Below are 18,635 nucleotides of genomic sequence, written 5' to 3' on the forward strand. Positions count from 1 at the left end.
ATTTATTGCCTAGGATAGGTTTCACTTGCTTATTCCCTGACCTTCATTCAACTCTCACTTTATGACTCAAATCACTTTATTATCTCACTTTATCATCTTACATAAAAATTAAACTGTCACCCCTGGAGTCACCTCTCCTGTCCTTTTCAACAAACCATTAACAGAATTACCTCAGTATGGCTCAATTTGTTTTGAACCAATCTTCTGTATTCAGCAAGGGCAAATGAATTAGATCAATTTGAGCCTCCATAATTCCATCCTCAAGAACATCATTAGCCAGAAACAGTGGGGGAAAGATGAGTGCAGGAGACGATAAGAACAAACATTTGCTGTTGATGGATCCAGCTCAGCCGGGAGGCTTTTCAGTGTTTTCTATCCTGGACGTTGCTTGTTAGCAGAATAATAATTCGGTGTAATTGAGACATTCATTATCCCTGATGTTTTTACTGGTGCACAAACTTGCGCGCGCACACACACACACACACACCAACAGGTTTGAGATGCTACAGGCCTAGTACAGAAGAGAAAGAAGACTGATGTATTAAGAGTAAATTAAGAGTGTCTAATCTAGGAGAAAACTATTTGCGTTTATCAGTTTTATAGCTCACTATACCAAATGTTCAAAGAAATCCTCTGAAAGTGTTAGATAAAGATTATTACATTCCCATTTTGAGCAAACCTTAGATGACATTAAAAACGGGATCTTTCAAATTAGTCCTACTCCCCAAATGAGTGCTCTAATTAGATGTACATGTTTTGCCTTTGAAGTCATCATGAAGTCAATGGACCTTATTTAATTGATTATTCAGTTTCATTTACAAGCCTGTTATGTATGATTCACATTATTTAGAACGTGCCCTGGTGAATCGTGAAAAACATGTAATGTTTGTCCAGTTGAACTTTTTTGCTCCACCTCCGAAACAACTTTTCATGACCAAAAAGCTACTTAGGCATTATTTTAAGCTCCTTTTTAAAATCTTGCCAAAACTTAAAGGAATAGTTCACCCAAAAATGAAAATTTGCTGAATATTTACTAACCCTCAGTCCATCCAAGATGGCATTTTGTTTGTTTCTTCATCAGAACAGATTTAGAGGAATTCAGCAGTATTCATCACTTGCTCACCAATGAATGGTCTGCAGTGAATGGGTGCCGTCAGAATGAGAGACCAAACAGCTGATAAAAACTTCACAATAATCCACAAGTAATCTACACCACTCCAGTCCATCAATTAACATCTTGTGAAGAAAAGCTGTATGTCTGTAATAAATCCATCAACGGGTTTTAACTTTAAATGGTCACTTCTGGACAAAATACGAGTCCATAATTCATAATAACACTTCCTCCAGTGAAAAAACGTCCATCCCCTGTTGTCCTCTCATATCAAAATCCACTGACATTTTTGTTTAGAAATGTTTTGTACTGTTTTGGCTTGTAAACATAGCTTATTTGCTTATATCATAGTGCATATTTATCTCCTGTTTGAAACACGATTACTTTTTCACTGGAGAAAACATTGTGGATAGAGGGATTGTATTTTAGCTGGAAGTAATGGTTTGAAGTTAAAAACATCTTAATGGTAGATTTGATTTATTACAAACACACAGCTTTTCTCTCTACACAAGACGTTAATTGATGGACTGGAGTCGTGTGAATTGTGATGTTTTGATCAGCTGTTTGGACTCTCATTCTGACGGCACCCATTCACTGCAGAGGATCCATTAGTGAGCAAGTGATGTAAAGCTACATTTCTCCAAATCTGCTCTGATGAAGAAACAAACTCATCTACATCTTGGATGGCCTGAGGGTGACTACATTTTCAGCAAATGTTACTTTCAGGGAAAACTATTAGGGAGATTCAGATAACAGAATCAATAATGGAAACTTCTTATGAGACAAATTAAAATGATGCTGTAAAACAGCTCTAAACAGAGAATAGTGTCATTATTCAGCTACAGTCAATTAGTTCAGTTCAGTTCTACAGAAGGTAATAGAGTCATTATAAAGCTCAAGTCAGTTCAACTTTGACTCAATCCAGTTTAATAACAATGTTGCAAAATGTATCAATAATGAAACAAATCAGATTCCGCTATAAAGAAGCTCTACAGAAAACAATAAATTCTGTTCAAGTTTTGTTCCTCATCCAGTCAAATTGATAATATTCCTGAATATTCAGTGTCTTTAAACCATTTTTTGTCCTTTCTGTTCTGTCCTACATTATATTAGGTGTCTTTAACTACTATGTACTTTTAACTACTATGTACTTACATTAAAATTATGATACAAAAATGATGACAGCTTCCGTAGAGCTGCTTATAGCTGAATTGAACATTTCATAATTGATTAACTTTAAATAGTTATTAAACCCAACTGAATCAACTCTGAACTGACTTGAGCTGAATAATGACTTTATAGCTGTCACGAATTCGGTCCATGGACTTCCGTTTATTCACCACCAGAGGTCACACTTTCCATTACATTCACCGCCCACCTGGATCGTTTAGTGTTTGGAGCGTCTGGAACCCGCTCCTGGGGGGGGGGGCTCTGTCACGAATTCGGTCCATGGACTTCCGTTTTATATCACTCACTCAAACTACCATTCACTGCCGAGTATTACTTTGCCTGTTAGTTTTCCTAGTTCCTGTTATCCTTCCCATGTTTCCTTGTTTTGCCTTGCCTTGTCGGTTTTCTCGGTTCTGATCTTTGCCTGTCTCCCTGGATTTATCCCTCTAGTCTCGCCCCTGTGATTCTGTCTGCCGATCGTCGACCTACGCTAGCCCTAGGACCATTCTTGTGTTTTGCCCGCCATATACCTGTCTGCCATTATCTGACCCATGCCTGTTTTATGACCACGTCTCTGTCTTCTCCTAATAAAGAGCTTGCATATGGATCCGCACGTCTCACGTCTTGTCAGCCCCGTTACAATAGCAGAGTTTATAGCAGAATTTGAATTTGTCTCATATTTTAATAAGTTTGCATCTGTTATTATCCTGATTATTACTGTGACACTTTGAAACAATCTGTATTATATAAAGTGCTATAGAGATACAGGGATAGAGGGAGGTTCTCCCATAAACGACAATGGAAAAGAAAGTTAATTATTGATACAGTGATCAATAGATGAACCTGAACGAACTGGTTATTTCTCATTATAATTCTGTGCAAAAGTTTGCAAAAGATTCTCTTTTAATGAATTTTGCATGAAAACTTAAAACAAAAACGGTGCTTTGAAGTAAATCAAAGGGCATACAGTATACGATAGATACAGCCAGTCTTTTTTGGCCTCAATTAAAAATTTTTTTAAAAAGTGGAGTTTGCACATGCAAATCTTGCATCCACAATACTAGAGTAGTACATGTTTGCCAAGGTGTTGCTGAGCAGATGCTAGAGTGTGAAGGGTAGTTTTTTTTACCTGTCCACCCTCAAGACTATGTATTGTTCATGTCACTAGCAACGGTGTTTTCTTCAAGGATGCAAGAGAGTCGGTTATTTGAGAAAATGTAAACTGTGATAAAATAAAACAAGTCTTATGAAATATGAGAAAAAATAAAACAATCCAACAGCTCCACCAGCGAATAAAGTTTCAGAAGAGGTAAGTGTCTATTTTGCCTCCCTGGAGACCATTGCGTTCTCATTGAGCTCTTAAAGCATGAATTTGAAGGGGAACAGCTAGATACAGGCAATAGTCAATAGCCTAAACCTGGCTGATTTTCCTGACAATGCAATAATGCCTGTCTGCATGCTCACAGGCAGTCCACAAATCAACCTCAGTGTAATTAGTTTATTTCTGCCAGTTTGACTCAAAGTAAACACTTCAACCTTCAATCACATCTGAATCAAATAAACTTGAATTCACTGATATGTAAGTGATGTAGTTTTTAGTGCACACTCAGTTACTCAATTATTGATGCACCACTACTCATTTGACTTTTATCCTCTCTTCTTTCTTCCATGCATGTGATTAATCCATGTGATAAATGGATTGTAAATGACCATTGTAAATGGTTTGTGTGTGTGTAAATGACAGCATACCAGTTTTAGAACCTCAATTGTCAGGCAGCTTAGCATAAAAACCAAACATTGATTTTACTTAGATACATATGCCTGATAGGAGACATTTTCCAGATCGAAAATTAAGGTTTAGATTCAGCTGTGTGTGTGTGTCAAATATTCCCTTCTACACAGACTGTGCTGCTGATGTTCTTGTGTTTATATAACTCATTCAGGTCAGTGAGTCGACTACTTGTCATGCATGTATAAATTGGGCTGTGGTGGTTACAGCCAACCCTCTACATTGCAAATATATGCAACTAAATTCTGCGTTAGGCAATGAAATAATGTTTGTCTTAAGCCATTGACTAATACATTGATTTCACTGGGCAGTGATTGAGTTAGAGGCTAAGAATAATTTTAGAACAGAAATATTTTTACTGCGTATTGTGTCTTATGACTGCCTACACTAGAACAGTCTGACTGAGGGTTAGTAATGGGTTGACCATGAACATTTTGTGCATTTTGAATGACTCTTTTATATGACTCAGCATTAAGAAGATCTCTCAGAGTGTGAATTCATTGTTTTGTGACCACACATGTGCTATTTTATTTTAATCATGAACGAAATGACTCAGGAGGTGGACTAATTGTGCGGATGTCACATAACAAAAGAACGAACAACTCGGACGAGAAGACACAATTGAATAGTGAATTAATCATTAATTATTTCTCATAATTTGTCTTTGCATTGTAAACAATTATTTCATGAAGTTAAATAAAACAAATATTATTGGAATACATTTTACAAGAAAATACTATTTCAGTTTTTATACTTAAAAAGTGTATGTTTAATTCAGTTTGCTACTTGTTTCTTTGTAATTTCAGAATTTTACTAGCAATGTTTGAGTGAAAATTGTTTCAAAATCAATTTCAAAGGCATTTTTTCCTCTGTGTGGCTGGTATTATCAAGAGTTCTTAATTCAGGATATAATTAAGGTTTGTGTATGTAGATGTGTGAAAAAATTGGCTACTGAAAATTTACAATTTTTATTTAACTTGAATGAAGATTTGTTCATTTTGCTGAATGAGAATTAAGGATCCAAGCCAGGAAAATGATTTGATCTTCCCTTCACTACTGACTTATATCAATATGACACTAAGCTCATTTCAGAGCATGGAAAGAGTTGTTGTGCATTTAAATAAAGCAGGAATTCAGCCAATTGGACCACAGACAGTTCTGTCTTCTTTCTTCATCTTCAGTGCACTATTCCCATTGATATCAATGGATTTGACTGATGTTAACTATGATTTCTACATTAAAAAATATAAAGAAAAAACACTACACAAGGTTTAGAAAACAAGATGCCTTACTTCCTAACTGAAATTAAACCCTACAAGTGACTGATCTGAAATTCTTGTCATGGGAAGCAACTTGATAAAGGGTCACCCATAAATCATTATCGTCACACAAACAAAAATTTAAATTAAAAATAAAATCCCGATCAATCAATTTTAAAAGCTATACTAAAAAGATATGATTTCAATCTAGACTTAAAAGCATGCACAGATGGGGGAAGATTTAATGTGCATTGGAAGAGGGTTCCATAATCATAGGGCAGCCACTGAGAAAGCCCTATCACCCTTTGATTTTAATCTAGTTTTAGGAACATGAAGAATCATCTGACTCGAGGATCTCATATTTCTTGTAAATAAGAAACTGGATGACAAGTAATTTCCTACAGCTAAATTCAGAAAAAAACAGAGGTGTTAATTATTGGACCAAAAAGCCCTGTATGCAATAACCTAGAACACGGTCTAACACTTGATGGCTGCTCTGTCAATTCTTCATCATCAGTTAGAAACCTAGGTGTGCTATTTGATAGCAATCTTACCTTTGAAAGTCACATTTCTAGCATTTGGAAAAATGCGGTTTTACAAATGCTAGAAATGTGACTTTCAATCTTAAAAATATATATAAATTACGACCTATGCTCTCCATATCAAATGCAGAAACGTTAATTCATGCGTTTATGACCTCAGGGTTAGATTATTATAATGCTTTATTGGGTGGTTTCGTCTGGCCAGAGGAGAACTGGCCCCCCGACTGAGCCTGGTTTCTCTCAAGGTTTTTTTCTCCATTTCTGTCACCGATGGAGTTTTGGTTCCTTGCCACTGTCGCCTTTGGCTTGCTTAGATGGGGACACTTAATTTTTAGCAATATTGTCAACTTGATTGCACAGATAATATTTGAACTGAACTGAGCTGGACAATGACATCACGGAATCAATGATGAACTGACTTTAACTGGAAAATTTAGTTTACTATTGCATTATTGACGCACTATTTTCCTGTTTGTCACTGTAAAGTGCAATACTGCTGTAATACTACTGTAATACTGCTTTGACACAATCTGTATTGTATAAAGTGCTATATAAATAAAGGTAATCAATAAATAAATAAATAAAAATAAGTTTATTACCTCCATGTACAAAGCCATGCAGAGTGCAGTCAGATGGGCCAATGAGGTGGATCAGACTCGACTGACTAAATGCAACAGTGTAGGGCTCTAAAAAAGAAAAGAGAAAAACATAATAAATACACACATACAAATATAATTTTATATAAAGATCTGCAAATAAAAGCAAAAAACAAAACTTGTTATCTGAGCAATAAATAAATACATAAATAAATAGTTTCCTGATGCCACAAAAAAAGTATTCTTCATGTTCCTTTATTAGAAACTTTATTAGTTCCTTAATTCATTCATAGTTCTTTAGAGAAATATTTATACATACCTTTTGTTTGTCTATCTGTGCAGCACCAGAGCAAAATAACAAAATGAAATCAAGGTGAGACTCGATTCATAAAATATTTACTGACAGATGAAATGTCCAACAAAAAGAGAAATCACTAACAAAAATATAAAAAATGGCCAAGGAACCATGATGTTATTTGGACATGTACTATGGTAACACTATGTTTTTGGACAAAGACCATTGTATAATTTTTCAGTACCCTGGAGTACCTCATTTTCAGTAAATTTTTCTTTCAGTACATTTTCGGTACACCATTTAAAGACGATGGTAAATGTGTATGCTAATCATTCAGTACTATGCTATCAAAGAACGTCTCGTTACGTATTGTAACCCTCGTTCCTTGAAGGTGGGAACGGAGACATCACGTCGATGACCGACGAATTCTCGCTAGAGAGACCAATCTACTTTGAGTGTAAACTAAACGAGCCAATGCACATTGGCATGCGATGATTGCATCCAGTTGCCGCTGATCGCAGCACAAGTATAAATAGGCAGCAGGTGCAACACATACTCAGGTTTTCACTGAAGGGGCGAGCCGGTGACCGCTTAGCGGTGGTACAGCAGCTGTGGTGACGGCACGTGACATCTCCGTTCCCTCCTTCAGGGAACGAGGGTTACAATACTTAACCGAGACGTTCCCTTTCAGTTGGTCACTTTCGGTGTCACGTCGGTGCCCGACGAATTGGGAATCCCTAGCAAAGCGCCACGGATGCTGCCCCTTCCAGTGTCCTGTGCAAGCCTCCTGCGCCCCCTTGAGTATAGGCCAGGGCTCGCAGCAGGAAGGCCAGTCACTGTTTGTCTTAGCACTACCCACTCAGTGAGATTGGATAACACTGAGAAAACGTACCCGTTCCACTTGGAACAGGAACGTTGCGGAAGCCTCATCCTTCCCGAAGGAGGTTTCAGAAGCACTTAGACATATGGGAACCCGTTTAGGTGCATATGGAAGATTTAGAGGTGATTTCAACCCTCTTGGGAAATGGCAGAATGTCTGCTGGAGAAACATGGGCTCTGAACTATACCATGGAATTTACACACATGGGATCCACTCGGGTCACTACACCCAGCCCTCTACCGGTTCTCACGGATTTAACGAATGAGGGCCTGGCCCCAGACATTCCACCTCATCTGCCGAGGGGATGGAGGAGCTCGACAGGGTCTACAGTATGGAATCTCTGGGGAAAGTGTCACTATTTGTGACATAGCAAGCCAACACTAAGCCGGGGCCTCTCGGTGCTTCTACCAGTTTGAGGTGAGAACAGAGGAGGATACCGGTTCAACACGAAGGCTATAGAACCTAGCGGAAGTGTTGGGGGTCGCCCAGCCCGCAGCTCTACAAATATCTGTCAGCGAGGCGCCATGAGCCAGTGCCCAGGAGGATGCAATACTTCTAGTAGAGTGTGCTCATAACCTGAGAGGGCAGGGCACGCCCTGTGCCTGATAAGCCAGGGCGATGGCATCCACTATTCAATGAGCCATCCTCTGTTTGGAGACGGCATTCCCCTTCTGCCAACCTCCGTAACAAACAAGAGCTGCTCTGAGGTCCTGAAGCATTGTGTCCTGTCCACGTACAAGCTTAAAGTGCGGACGGGACAGAGAAAAGCTAGGGCTGGGTACAGCGCTTGCAGGTTCATTACCTGATCCCTGAAGGGAGTAGTAGGAACCTTGGGCACATAGCCTGGCCGGGGCCTCAGGATTACCTGGGAGTCAGCCACCCAAACTCTAGGCACGATGATGGAGGCCAATGCAATCAGGAGAAAAGTCTTAATTGAAAGAAACTTTAGCTTGACTGACTGCAAAGGCTCAAATGGGACCCGTAGTAGCGCTCTAAGCACCAAAGACAGGTCCCAAGAGGGTATAGAGGGAGGTCGAGGAAGGTTCAACCTTCTCGCCCCCCTAAGGAACCTGATGACCAGGTCGTGCTTCCCCACCGTTTTCCCCTCCACGGGGTCGTGGTTGGTGGAAATAGCAGCGACGTAAACTTTAAGGGTGGAGGGAGACAGCCTTCGCTCCAACCCCTGCTGCAAGAAGGAGAGCATGTCTCTGATCGGACATCTTCCGGGGTCATCTTGATGAGAACACCACTCGACAAACAGGTTCCACTTCAAGGCATTGATGGTGCTCGTGCCGAAGTGATGGTGTTCACTACCTCTTAGGGTAGGTTACCTAGAACCTCCACATCCTGTCCAGGAACCAGACATGGAGTTTCCAGAGGTCCGGACATGGGTAGACCCCCAACACAGGGTGCCCCATCTCTCTGAGAAAGTAGATCCTTCCTCAAGAGGAATCCACCAGGGAGGGGCTGTCACGAGGAGCATCAGTTCTGGGAACCAGGTCCGATTGGGCCAGTAGGGCGCCACAAGCAGGACCTGCTTCTCGTCCTCCCTGACTTTGCACAGAGAAGGCTCACTGGGAGAAACACATACTTGTGCAGGCCCCGCAGCCAGCTGTGTGCCAGTATGCAGAATGTTCCCTTGGTCAGGGAGTAGAACAGCTGGCAGTGAGAGGTTTCTGGAGAGGCAAACAGGTGGACCGTCGGGGGATGGATTCTCCATTCTCCTGGGAGCAAAACTCGTGACAGCTCGTCGGCCGCATGGTTGAGCAGACCCGGAATATGAACGGCGCGAAGCGACCTCAGATGATTCTAACTCCAAGGGAGGAGGTGGTGGGCGAGTTGCAACATCCGTTTGCTTCTGTGAAGCCGAGAACTGCTTGGGCGAAGCTCTCGACCGCGTCACCAAAGAGGCCGGTCTGGGACACGGGGGGCATTGAGGAACCACACTTTGTCGGCATCCCTCATGTCGGCCAGACACAGCCAGAGATGGCGCTTCTGGACCACAAGCGTGGACATCGCTGTGGCCTTCGTCGCTCGGCGCACGAGAACTTCCAGATCATGAACACCCTTGTGCAGGTCCTTCAGTGTCTTAGCCAGGTGGACCTGCAGTAACTCCATGGCGTGTAAGGCAGATACAGCTTCTCCAAAGGCAGCATTAACACTGTCGGTCAGACCAAACGAGTACCTACAGGCCCGGGAGGGAAGAGACGGTTTGCCCCGCCAGGTGGAAGCAGTATTAGGACACAAATGCATCGCTACAGACTGCTCCACTGGGGGGACCCCGTATACCCCTTGGCTGCACCACCGTCAAGGGTGGTGAGGGAGGAGGAGCTAGCAGTTCGGTTTCTGGCAGTAAAAGGTGCCGTCCACAACCTGGTAAACTCCTCATGCACTTCCGGGAAGAACTGAACCGGAGTGGGACGCTGAGAACCAGCACGGGCCACCCCAAGAAACCAATCATCCAACCTCGAGGTTGCTGTGGAGGTGTCCACTCGAGCCCTACCCTCTCGGAGGCAGAGGAAAGCATATCCGTCATCACTGGTACTGAATCCGGCCCCTCTACCATCCCGGAGGGTGGCAGCGCGGACGGATCTTCCTCTCCAAAGAGTTCCGGCTCTCCCTTTGATGCAGCGATAAACATCCGATCGTCGGGAGGAGCCCTAAAGGATACGGCTGGTACACTCTTTGTAGAGGGCCCAGCCGGTTCCCTGGGGAGCTCAGCTGGTTACAGAGTGCTTGAGGATGGGGGATCCTCGGAGGTTGGTTCCTCAGAGAAGTCGCCACCCCTGTAACCCTCGGACCACCCGAGCTACTGCCTGAAGTAGTCCTCCCCTGACTTCTGACAGGAAGAGAACTAGATCGCGGCAGAGGCACTGGAACTCCGCCCCTTTCGAGGTAACGGAGCCTGGCCCACAACTCTAAGATGGTCATCTTCCCGCAATAAGAACATGACTCATTCACGAACGCCACCTCAGTGTGCTTAATGCCCAGGCATGTGAGGCAGTGATCGTGACCATCACCCGGTGCCAGGTAACGACCGCATCCAGAAACGCACGGGTGAAACGGCATCTTTAAAAAGACGAACCGTCTTCTTTACAAAGACGCACCCATGTATGCTCTTTTTTGAAACTGTTCTTTTAAGTGCTGAAGCGCACAGGAGAGATGGCTGAGTGCAACACAAACAGGGGGTAGTGCAACCTGATGTGTGCAACCCACTCGACACGGGAAACCACCAACGCTGTAGCGCCATGCCACCAACACAAAATAAGCTCCAAAGAGCGCGGTCACACCGCTCGGCTCCGAAGCGAAAAGCTGAGTATGCGTTGCACCTGCTGCCTATTTATACTTGCGCTGAGATCAGCGGCAGCTGGATGCAATCATCGCATGCCAATGTGCATTGGCTCGTTTAGTTTACACTCTAAGTATATTGGTTTCTCTAGCAAGATTCCCAATTCGTTGGTCACCGACGTGATGTCGAAAGTGACCGACTGAAAGGGAACCATCTGATAGCATTACTGTACCATGGTTCTGCCATGTACATACTTTTTGCGAGGTATATATTTTACATCTGCTATATATTGACCCTGATGGGTATGATCCATGCGATCACTAACACATCAAACACATGAGTTCAGTGAGGATAAGCATGTGTAATGACATAAAGGAGGAAGTGTTACCTGGAAGAGAGACAGACATGATGATCTCACCATTCCTCTCCTTGGTCTCTAATCGCTCTAATTTCTGAGCCTCATATCTCTTTTTACCTGCTTCCTCTTGTTCTGGGCTGGAGTACTGCAATGGACAAAAACACACTCTAGTAGACAAATCGACAAGTTATTGTTTGTAAAAAATAAAAATGTCTAGATTGAGAAATGTCAGCAAATCTTAGAAAAATTATTTGGCAAAACCTTTGACATTTGAGAAATCACATGAATATTCACTTCGATAAAGAACAAAGAAGATAAAAATTGTTCTAATATCAATCTTCAGAGAAAATACATTGTTTTCACTGATGCAAAGGCTCTTACCTCAATAGGAGGAACTTCAATGATTTCGGCCACGTTTTGAAGGGAGAAAGGGACATACCATAGCGCTGCCTTATTGGTCAATTTTTTGGCACCTACAAAAATGCAAAACTAAAATCAGCATAATCAGAATGAATGTGAATCTCTTCAAATGCAGTGCATTTATTACATAAAGAGTAATGCAACGTCAAATAGTACAGCAATTGCCTGAGTAATTGTAACATGTTTGTTACATCTGAGGTCCTCAAAAAGTACAGGAGCTGCTGAGAGTTTTTCAAAAGGGTCATAAAAAAGATACAGACACAAAAACATACTGGAAAACAAAATCCAGGCTTGCATAAGATGAGACCTGGACCAACACTTTACATTTTTGAGACCCAGATCACGGCCACATTTATGTAGTATTAAAAAGTCCATTAGAACAAGACTTAAAAGGATAGTTCACCCAAAAATGAAAATTACTCCATGATTTACTCTCAAGCCATCCTAGGTGTATATGACTTTCTTCTTTCAGACTTTCTTATATGAATTTCTTCTTTCAGACGAGTTATATTAAAAGAAAAGTCCTGGCTCTTCCAAGGTGAGAATAAGCTAGTCTCGCGAGAACCAAGTTTTATTTACAGCAAAAGGAAAACCAAAAGGTCTCCTCTTGGCTTATATTGAGATTGAAATTGAAATTTTTCTTTACAAATCCTTGTTTTTGTACTTCTAATTCGTGACCGTTGTATTGTTTTACTTTCTCCTCTGCGCTTCCGCATTCGTCAGTTTTCATCGGCGCTTACGCTAACACCTACATACTACGTCATCTGCTGGAACGCCACCCTCTCGTGAATGTGCATATGACAGTTAGCGGAGGCTAGAGATTACGGTTTATAAAGTTTTAAATATGCATATTTTTCTTACACAAATGCATCACTTCGCTTCAGAAGGTCTTTATTAACCCCCTGATTTTTATGATGGATGGATGCACTTTTTTGGGCTTCAAAACTCAACCACCATTCACTGCCATTATAAAGCTTGGAAGAGCCATGACATTTTTAAATATCACTCCAATTGTATTCATCTGAAAGAAGAAAGTCATATCCACCTACAGTAGGATGGCTTGAGGGTGAGTAAATCATGGGGTAATTTTCATTTTTGGGTGAACTATCCTTTTAAACTCTGCTCACTAAAAAGGTTATAATGATAATAATGTTAGATCTTATCTTCATGTGCCATTACACATGAGATTTACTGATCTGGTGCTGTCATGAAGACTTCAGCATCTCATAGCAAAGCTGATTTGCTCTCTGAGGAGCAAGTGAAGCTATTTTGGGTAGGCTGTGTTTATTAGAAACAAGAGAAATTTCAGAGAGGAAACCTGCGCGCTTGAGCGAATAAGTACACAATTAAGGCTGTCACACAGAATGGCAAGGCTTGAAGTAATGAAACCATCAATGAGTGTGATAATGGCATACCAAATAAGGAAATTCTGCTTTGCATTCTAAAATCGAATTTCTTGAGATTTTATAGAGACATGAAGATTTCATTTCCCTTGCATAATCTTCACATATGTAAGGGTTCTTCCATAAAATTTTCAGGAGGCATTCATAGAGTCTTCAAATTTCCATTTTATTACCTGCCACACTCATGTACTGATGACAAAAGGTGCAGGAAAACCAAAAGAACAGAAAACTAACTGATACATGCAATATCAGCACATTACTGAGTTCTGGGCCTCAGATGTTTCTCCAGGGATCCCTCACCAGAACTAACTCAGCCATAGGAAAATCACACCCTTTTAACAAACAGATCAAACCATTTTATAATTACAAGGGGTCTCAATTCAGTACATCAAACCGTATATCACAAAATAAATATATAATATATACAAATAAACTCTATAAACATATGAAATTCCATTCCCCATAAAGCAATAATAAAATAAACTGGAAAGAATGCCCTTTATAATAACACATTTAAATGAACAACAAACCAAACCCATATGGTACCCAAACTACATTTCCCATAATTCCTAGCAAAAGATATAAAAGACATCAGGAAATGCTGCGCCCCTTTTAATAACACGCCTTCCATGCTGCAGTCATGGATCCTGGCAGAACCACGGGTAAGATACACAATCATTCAAACAATTAAATAAAGAAAATATTAACCCAAATCTTGTCTAGCTGTGGTTTTATTAAATTAACTAGCGTGCACTCTAGTAATGAATTGTTGTCTCGCTCTTTGATCTTTAATGCGCGCATAAGAGACAACATGCACCACTAACACAATGTTTTGGGTAAATCATGTTAAAGAGACAAAATAACTGCATATAAATTTATAAACAAGCAACCAAACAATTAATCCCTTAAACAAACCAAAATCAATTTCTCCTACAAAGAATTGAAATTAATTAAAAAGAAAACTAGAACGATTGAAATGAACTAGCCCAATTATTAAGTGTGGCCTTAGCCATCACAACATACATCAAATTAATAATTTCAATTGCAAGAGAACAGACTATGTTCTGTATGTATTATGGTAGACTTATAGTAACTTTGTAAATGTATATATAAGAGGCTCCAACTCATTTTGACTACTGAATTTCATTGACTTCTCCAATTGTAAACTGGATAAGGATTTTTAAAAATATTTTTATATAGATTACACACAAAAAGCGATTTCTGTTCAAATATTTGGGAAGACTTTAAGGTCAAATTATTACTATTAACTAGTTGCTTATTAGCATGCATTGTACTAGCATATTAGCCTTATTAGTAGTACTTATAAAGCACATATTAATGTCTTATTCTGCATGACCATATTTTAGATCCCTTAACCCTATCCCAAACTTAACAACTACCTTGCTATCTACTAATAAGCAGTAAATTCGCAGTTTGAGACAAAAATCTAGTTAGTAAATGAGAATTAGACCTAAAAATAAAAATATATTTATAGCTGAAAAGAACTAGAAAGGCAGCCCTGAAAATTTGCAGTTGAAAAATCCAGTTCTGAATGATCTTGATGTTAAAATGTAATTTACTAAAACTAAAGATTAAATCTTAATAAATTGTGATGTATACATGAAAAACAAAACAAGTATTTATTTTACATTCTTTCTACTCTCATTTATTTCATTATTTCTCATTATTTTATTCATTCATTAATTCATTCTTCACTTATTTATTGAATTTTTCATTCATTCATTAATTTTAAAGCCAAGGAATCCTGATGTTTAATAAGTTAGATCGAAAATTTCCAAATGATAGTAATACTAATGCACCTAATAATGTATTCTTTGTAACGCCTAGATGCTAGTCTAGACAGGTGGTCTTAGACAGGTGGTGGTATGGTGCCACAGACACTTACCATTTTGAGATCCAATTTTGACACATATTGCAAGGTTGCAATACAGACAATAACACGGCAGATAAATAAGAGCTGTTTCTCCTATATTTTACGAACACAAAACAAATAATTTAAGACTGAACTGTACCAATTCAGCAGAAAGAGCAGGATTAATTCTGACAGACTGCATTTAGAAATAGCATTTGCATTTTACACTCAGTTGAAGTCATCCAGACAAGCCTGTTGCTATGACAACCATGCAGGGATTCTGCTGCTACCATGGTGAGAGAATGGCTTCTCTAATTGGTTTCCACAGCAGCTTGTCTAATGGTTCTACACAGCGGGATATTTACATGTTTTCCACAAGCAAAGAATCATGGGCAAAAAAGAGCTCCCTTACTGGACACATGAAGACACCATATACTGTATATGATTTTCAATTTTGAATATTGTTTTACAGTAAAAGTATAAAATGCAGACTTACCACTCAACAGCTTTATACTCAGAAATGCTCTGAAGAAATTTAAATTGAAAATGTATATAATATATAATGTAGAATCTAAAAAAATCTAATAAAAATGTTTAAATTTTTCACCTCATGAATTTCAACTACTTAGTGAAGGGTAAAATCTAGGTCTAGTGCACTACAGAGCAGAAAATAATATAATATAGGGTTAATTCAGGACAATTTCCCCAGTTATCTCAATAATAAAACCTCTCCTAAAAATGTCTTAAACATTTTAAAACACATTTGTAAATGTTTTTGAAGTAGTCTCTTCTGCTCACCTGTAGGCTGCATTTATGTGATCTAAAATACAACAAAAACATTAATAGTGAAATATTTTTACAATTTAAAATAACTGTTTTATATATGAATATATATTTAAATGTAATTTATTCCAGTGTTTTCAGCATTTTTTTCAAGATTCTTTGATAAATACAAAGTTTAAAAGAACAGCATTTTGTTTAATAGAAATCTTTTGTAACATTATAACGTCTTTACTGTCATTTTTGATCAATGTAATGCATCCTTGCTGAATTAAAGTATTAATTTTTCTTATTTCTTTTCCAAAAATCTTACTGACCCCAAACTTTTGCACAGTATAATGTTACAAAATCTTTCTATTTCAGCTAAATGCGGTTTATATTCATCAAAGAATCGTACACAACTGTTTTCAACATTAATAATAATCAGACATGTTTCTTGACACTGAAGACTAGAGTAATGATGCTGCAAATTCAGCTTTGATAAATTACATTTTACAATATATTCAAATAGAAAACAGTTATTTTAAACTGTAAAAAATATTTGATAATATTACTGTTTTTGTTTTATTTTGGATCAAATAAATGCAGCCTTGGTGAACAGAAAATCGTACTGTTCTAAACCTTTTGACTGGTATTGTATATAATATAACCTAACATTCCCCAACACTGATTAGGTTACATCAATAAAGGTAAGTTTTAAGGCATAGCTTTTTAAAGAATCTACCACAAATGTTCTGTTTTTACAGTGTAGATGGAAGTCACAATCTGATCCTATAAGTATCTGACAAAATTGTCTCTTAGCAACAAACATCTCTCTAGCTAACAAGTTTTTGAATCATGGTGGCTTTATTTGTTGATTAGGTACACTGCTAATTCAACCTTTTCATCTAATGATTAAAATGTGTATTCTCATTGTAAATATACAGACACTTTAATACTGTGTTGACTGCAGATGTTCACTATATCTGAGTCTGCGGTGAATAATCGAAATGTTTTTTAGTGACTGACGTCTACCGGAGTAGATTGCTCTTGATTACAATCTCAGATTTTCCATTACTGCCAGCCAACACTTTAATCACTGGTTACAAAATGAACCCACTGATCAGACACGAAAAGAAAAGACGTTGTGCAGTACAACTGTGTACAGAAACGTGAGTGATTGCAGGTGTGCTGAACAATTTGTTTAGAGATGGACTTGCCTTTAAAAGGCACTGCCAACCCTCACATTGCCTCACGCTTAATATAGATTTGAACCTACATGAAGTATGCAGGACGGTGGCACATGTCTACTATACATTTGACAAAATGAGGTGCATTCAGTCAATATTGATGAGTTTCTGTATTGGCACAAGTGCTGACTCTAAAACGCCATTGTGCATTTCCAACGCAACACTTTCACGACACACTTCAGTACACTTTTAAATTAAAAGTTTTACTTCTTGTGACATGCTTTATACTTTGTAAATAGCAATTGCAAATAACATGTAATTAGGAATCTGAAAACATCACATTCAGTTTACACTTAAAGAAATTAATTTAAAACAGCTGTTCTCAATTCCAGTTCTGGGGAGCCACTGCTCTGCAAATTTTGTATGTCTCTCTTATCTGACACACTCAGTTAAGTTCATGGATCTCTCTCCTAACGAGCTGATGATCTGAATCAGGTGTGTTAAATAAGGCAGACATGCTAAATGTGCAGAGCAGGGGGTCTGGAATTGAGAATTAGTGATTAAAGTCCCCATGAAATCAAAATTAACGTTTTTAGGGTGTTAGTATCAATACGTTAGTCTTAAGGTTATCTATAAGGCAGTGTGCTCCAAAACAGTGACAAAATTCACATTTAGAAGGTATAAGCATTCAAAGCTTGCAGTTCGTCCCTTCCGCCAAAATGGCTCAACGATTTTTTTTGACGTCACATCGTACTTCAGCTTCTCATCAAACTTTGTCCAATCAAATGCTCTCTAGAATCCGAAGCGCCCGCCCCCTACACTATAAAATAGACGCTGAAGCCGCGGCTGAAATCGGTCACTTGTCCACAGAATTAGTATTTTCTGTACAGTGAACGTGGCACGTAGTGCACTTTATAGGGGACAGGGAATGATTCAAACAGTGTAAATACGCTTTCCATTGAGGAAAAAAAGAAGTCCGGTCCAGAGACACGATAGCATGGAGCGGATCACATGCACGAGTCGGCGCAGACCACGAAATGTATCGGAGCTATTTGAATTCTACACAGAATGCTATATTTAATAGCAATATGGATGAGATTGTGGCTGGCATACCCTGTCAAATGCGACTTTACGGAGCTCAACGGCTCTGAACGGCTCTAGCCCAAGCTGTGATATAAATGAACGCTATTGGCTATTTTAAAAAGGGGCAGTGCTGCTTGATATGTCCCGCCCTGTCTTCCTGTCAGTTAAAATGACGTCAACACAGAGTAACGCTGTGTGTTTCTAAGCATTTCAGGGGACCTTTAAAGTCAGCATGAAACGGAAGTTGCGATTGTCTTTTCTTCTCTACTGTGACGTATATCCGAGTGAAACGGCATCTGAAATGAGAGGGCGGGACTTGATTTCGTCCTTTGGGAATTGATTGGATCGTTGGAAGTTGGGGCGTTGCTAACAAAATGGAGGCAGATCTGAATGCCAGTTTGCAGTTAGTGGTGGGGGATTTCTCTCCACTGGATTCACAGCTGACACCCAAGCATGAATACATTTATTTATTAAGGAATACGACGATCAACGGCCCAAAACATGCCTAAACAGCGCACGCGAGAGAGAGAGAGACTGCTTGAATGACTGAGCGCGTCCTCCATCAGGTTAAGTCATATTCATGAAAAAAATTAGTTTGCGATGTCCTAAGAGCAGTGT

At 39.4% G+C, this 18,635-nt stretch overlaps 1 protein-coding gene across 1 annotated transcript in view; it reads right to left on the minus strand.

The window, feature by feature from the left end:
* Nucleotides 1-503: 503 nt before the first annotated feature.
* LOC107602443 (cytosolic acyl coenzyme A thioester hydrolase-like) overlaps nucleotides 504-18,635 on the minus strand; it is a 25,703-nt gene continuing 7,571 nt past the window's right edge. The window contains exons 4-8 of the mRNA XM_016294936.1: nucleotides 11,671-11,762; nucleotides 11,320-11,434; nucleotides 6,787-6,801; nucleotides 6,471-6,557; nucleotides 504-511 (exon numbers count right to left, since the gene is read on the minus strand). Coding sequence (XP_016150422.1) covers nucleotides 504-511; nucleotides 6,471-6,557; nucleotides 6,787-6,801; nucleotides 11,320-11,434; nucleotides 11,671-11,762 — 317 coding nt within the window. The remainder of the gene's footprint in view (nucleotides 512-6,470; nucleotides 6,558-6,786; nucleotides 6,802-11,319; nucleotides 11,435-11,670; nucleotides 11,763-18,635) is intronic.

This window comes from Sinocyclocheilus grahami, unplaced genomic scaffold, assembly GCF_001515645.1.
Source record: "Sinocyclocheilus grahami isolate Dianchi unplaced genomic scaffold, SAMN03320097.WGS_v1.1 scaffold327.1, whole genome shotgun sequence".
Taxonomy (NCBI): domain Eukaryota; kingdom Metazoa; phylum Chordata; class Actinopteri; order Cypriniformes; family Cyprinidae; genus Sinocyclocheilus; species Sinocyclocheilus grahami.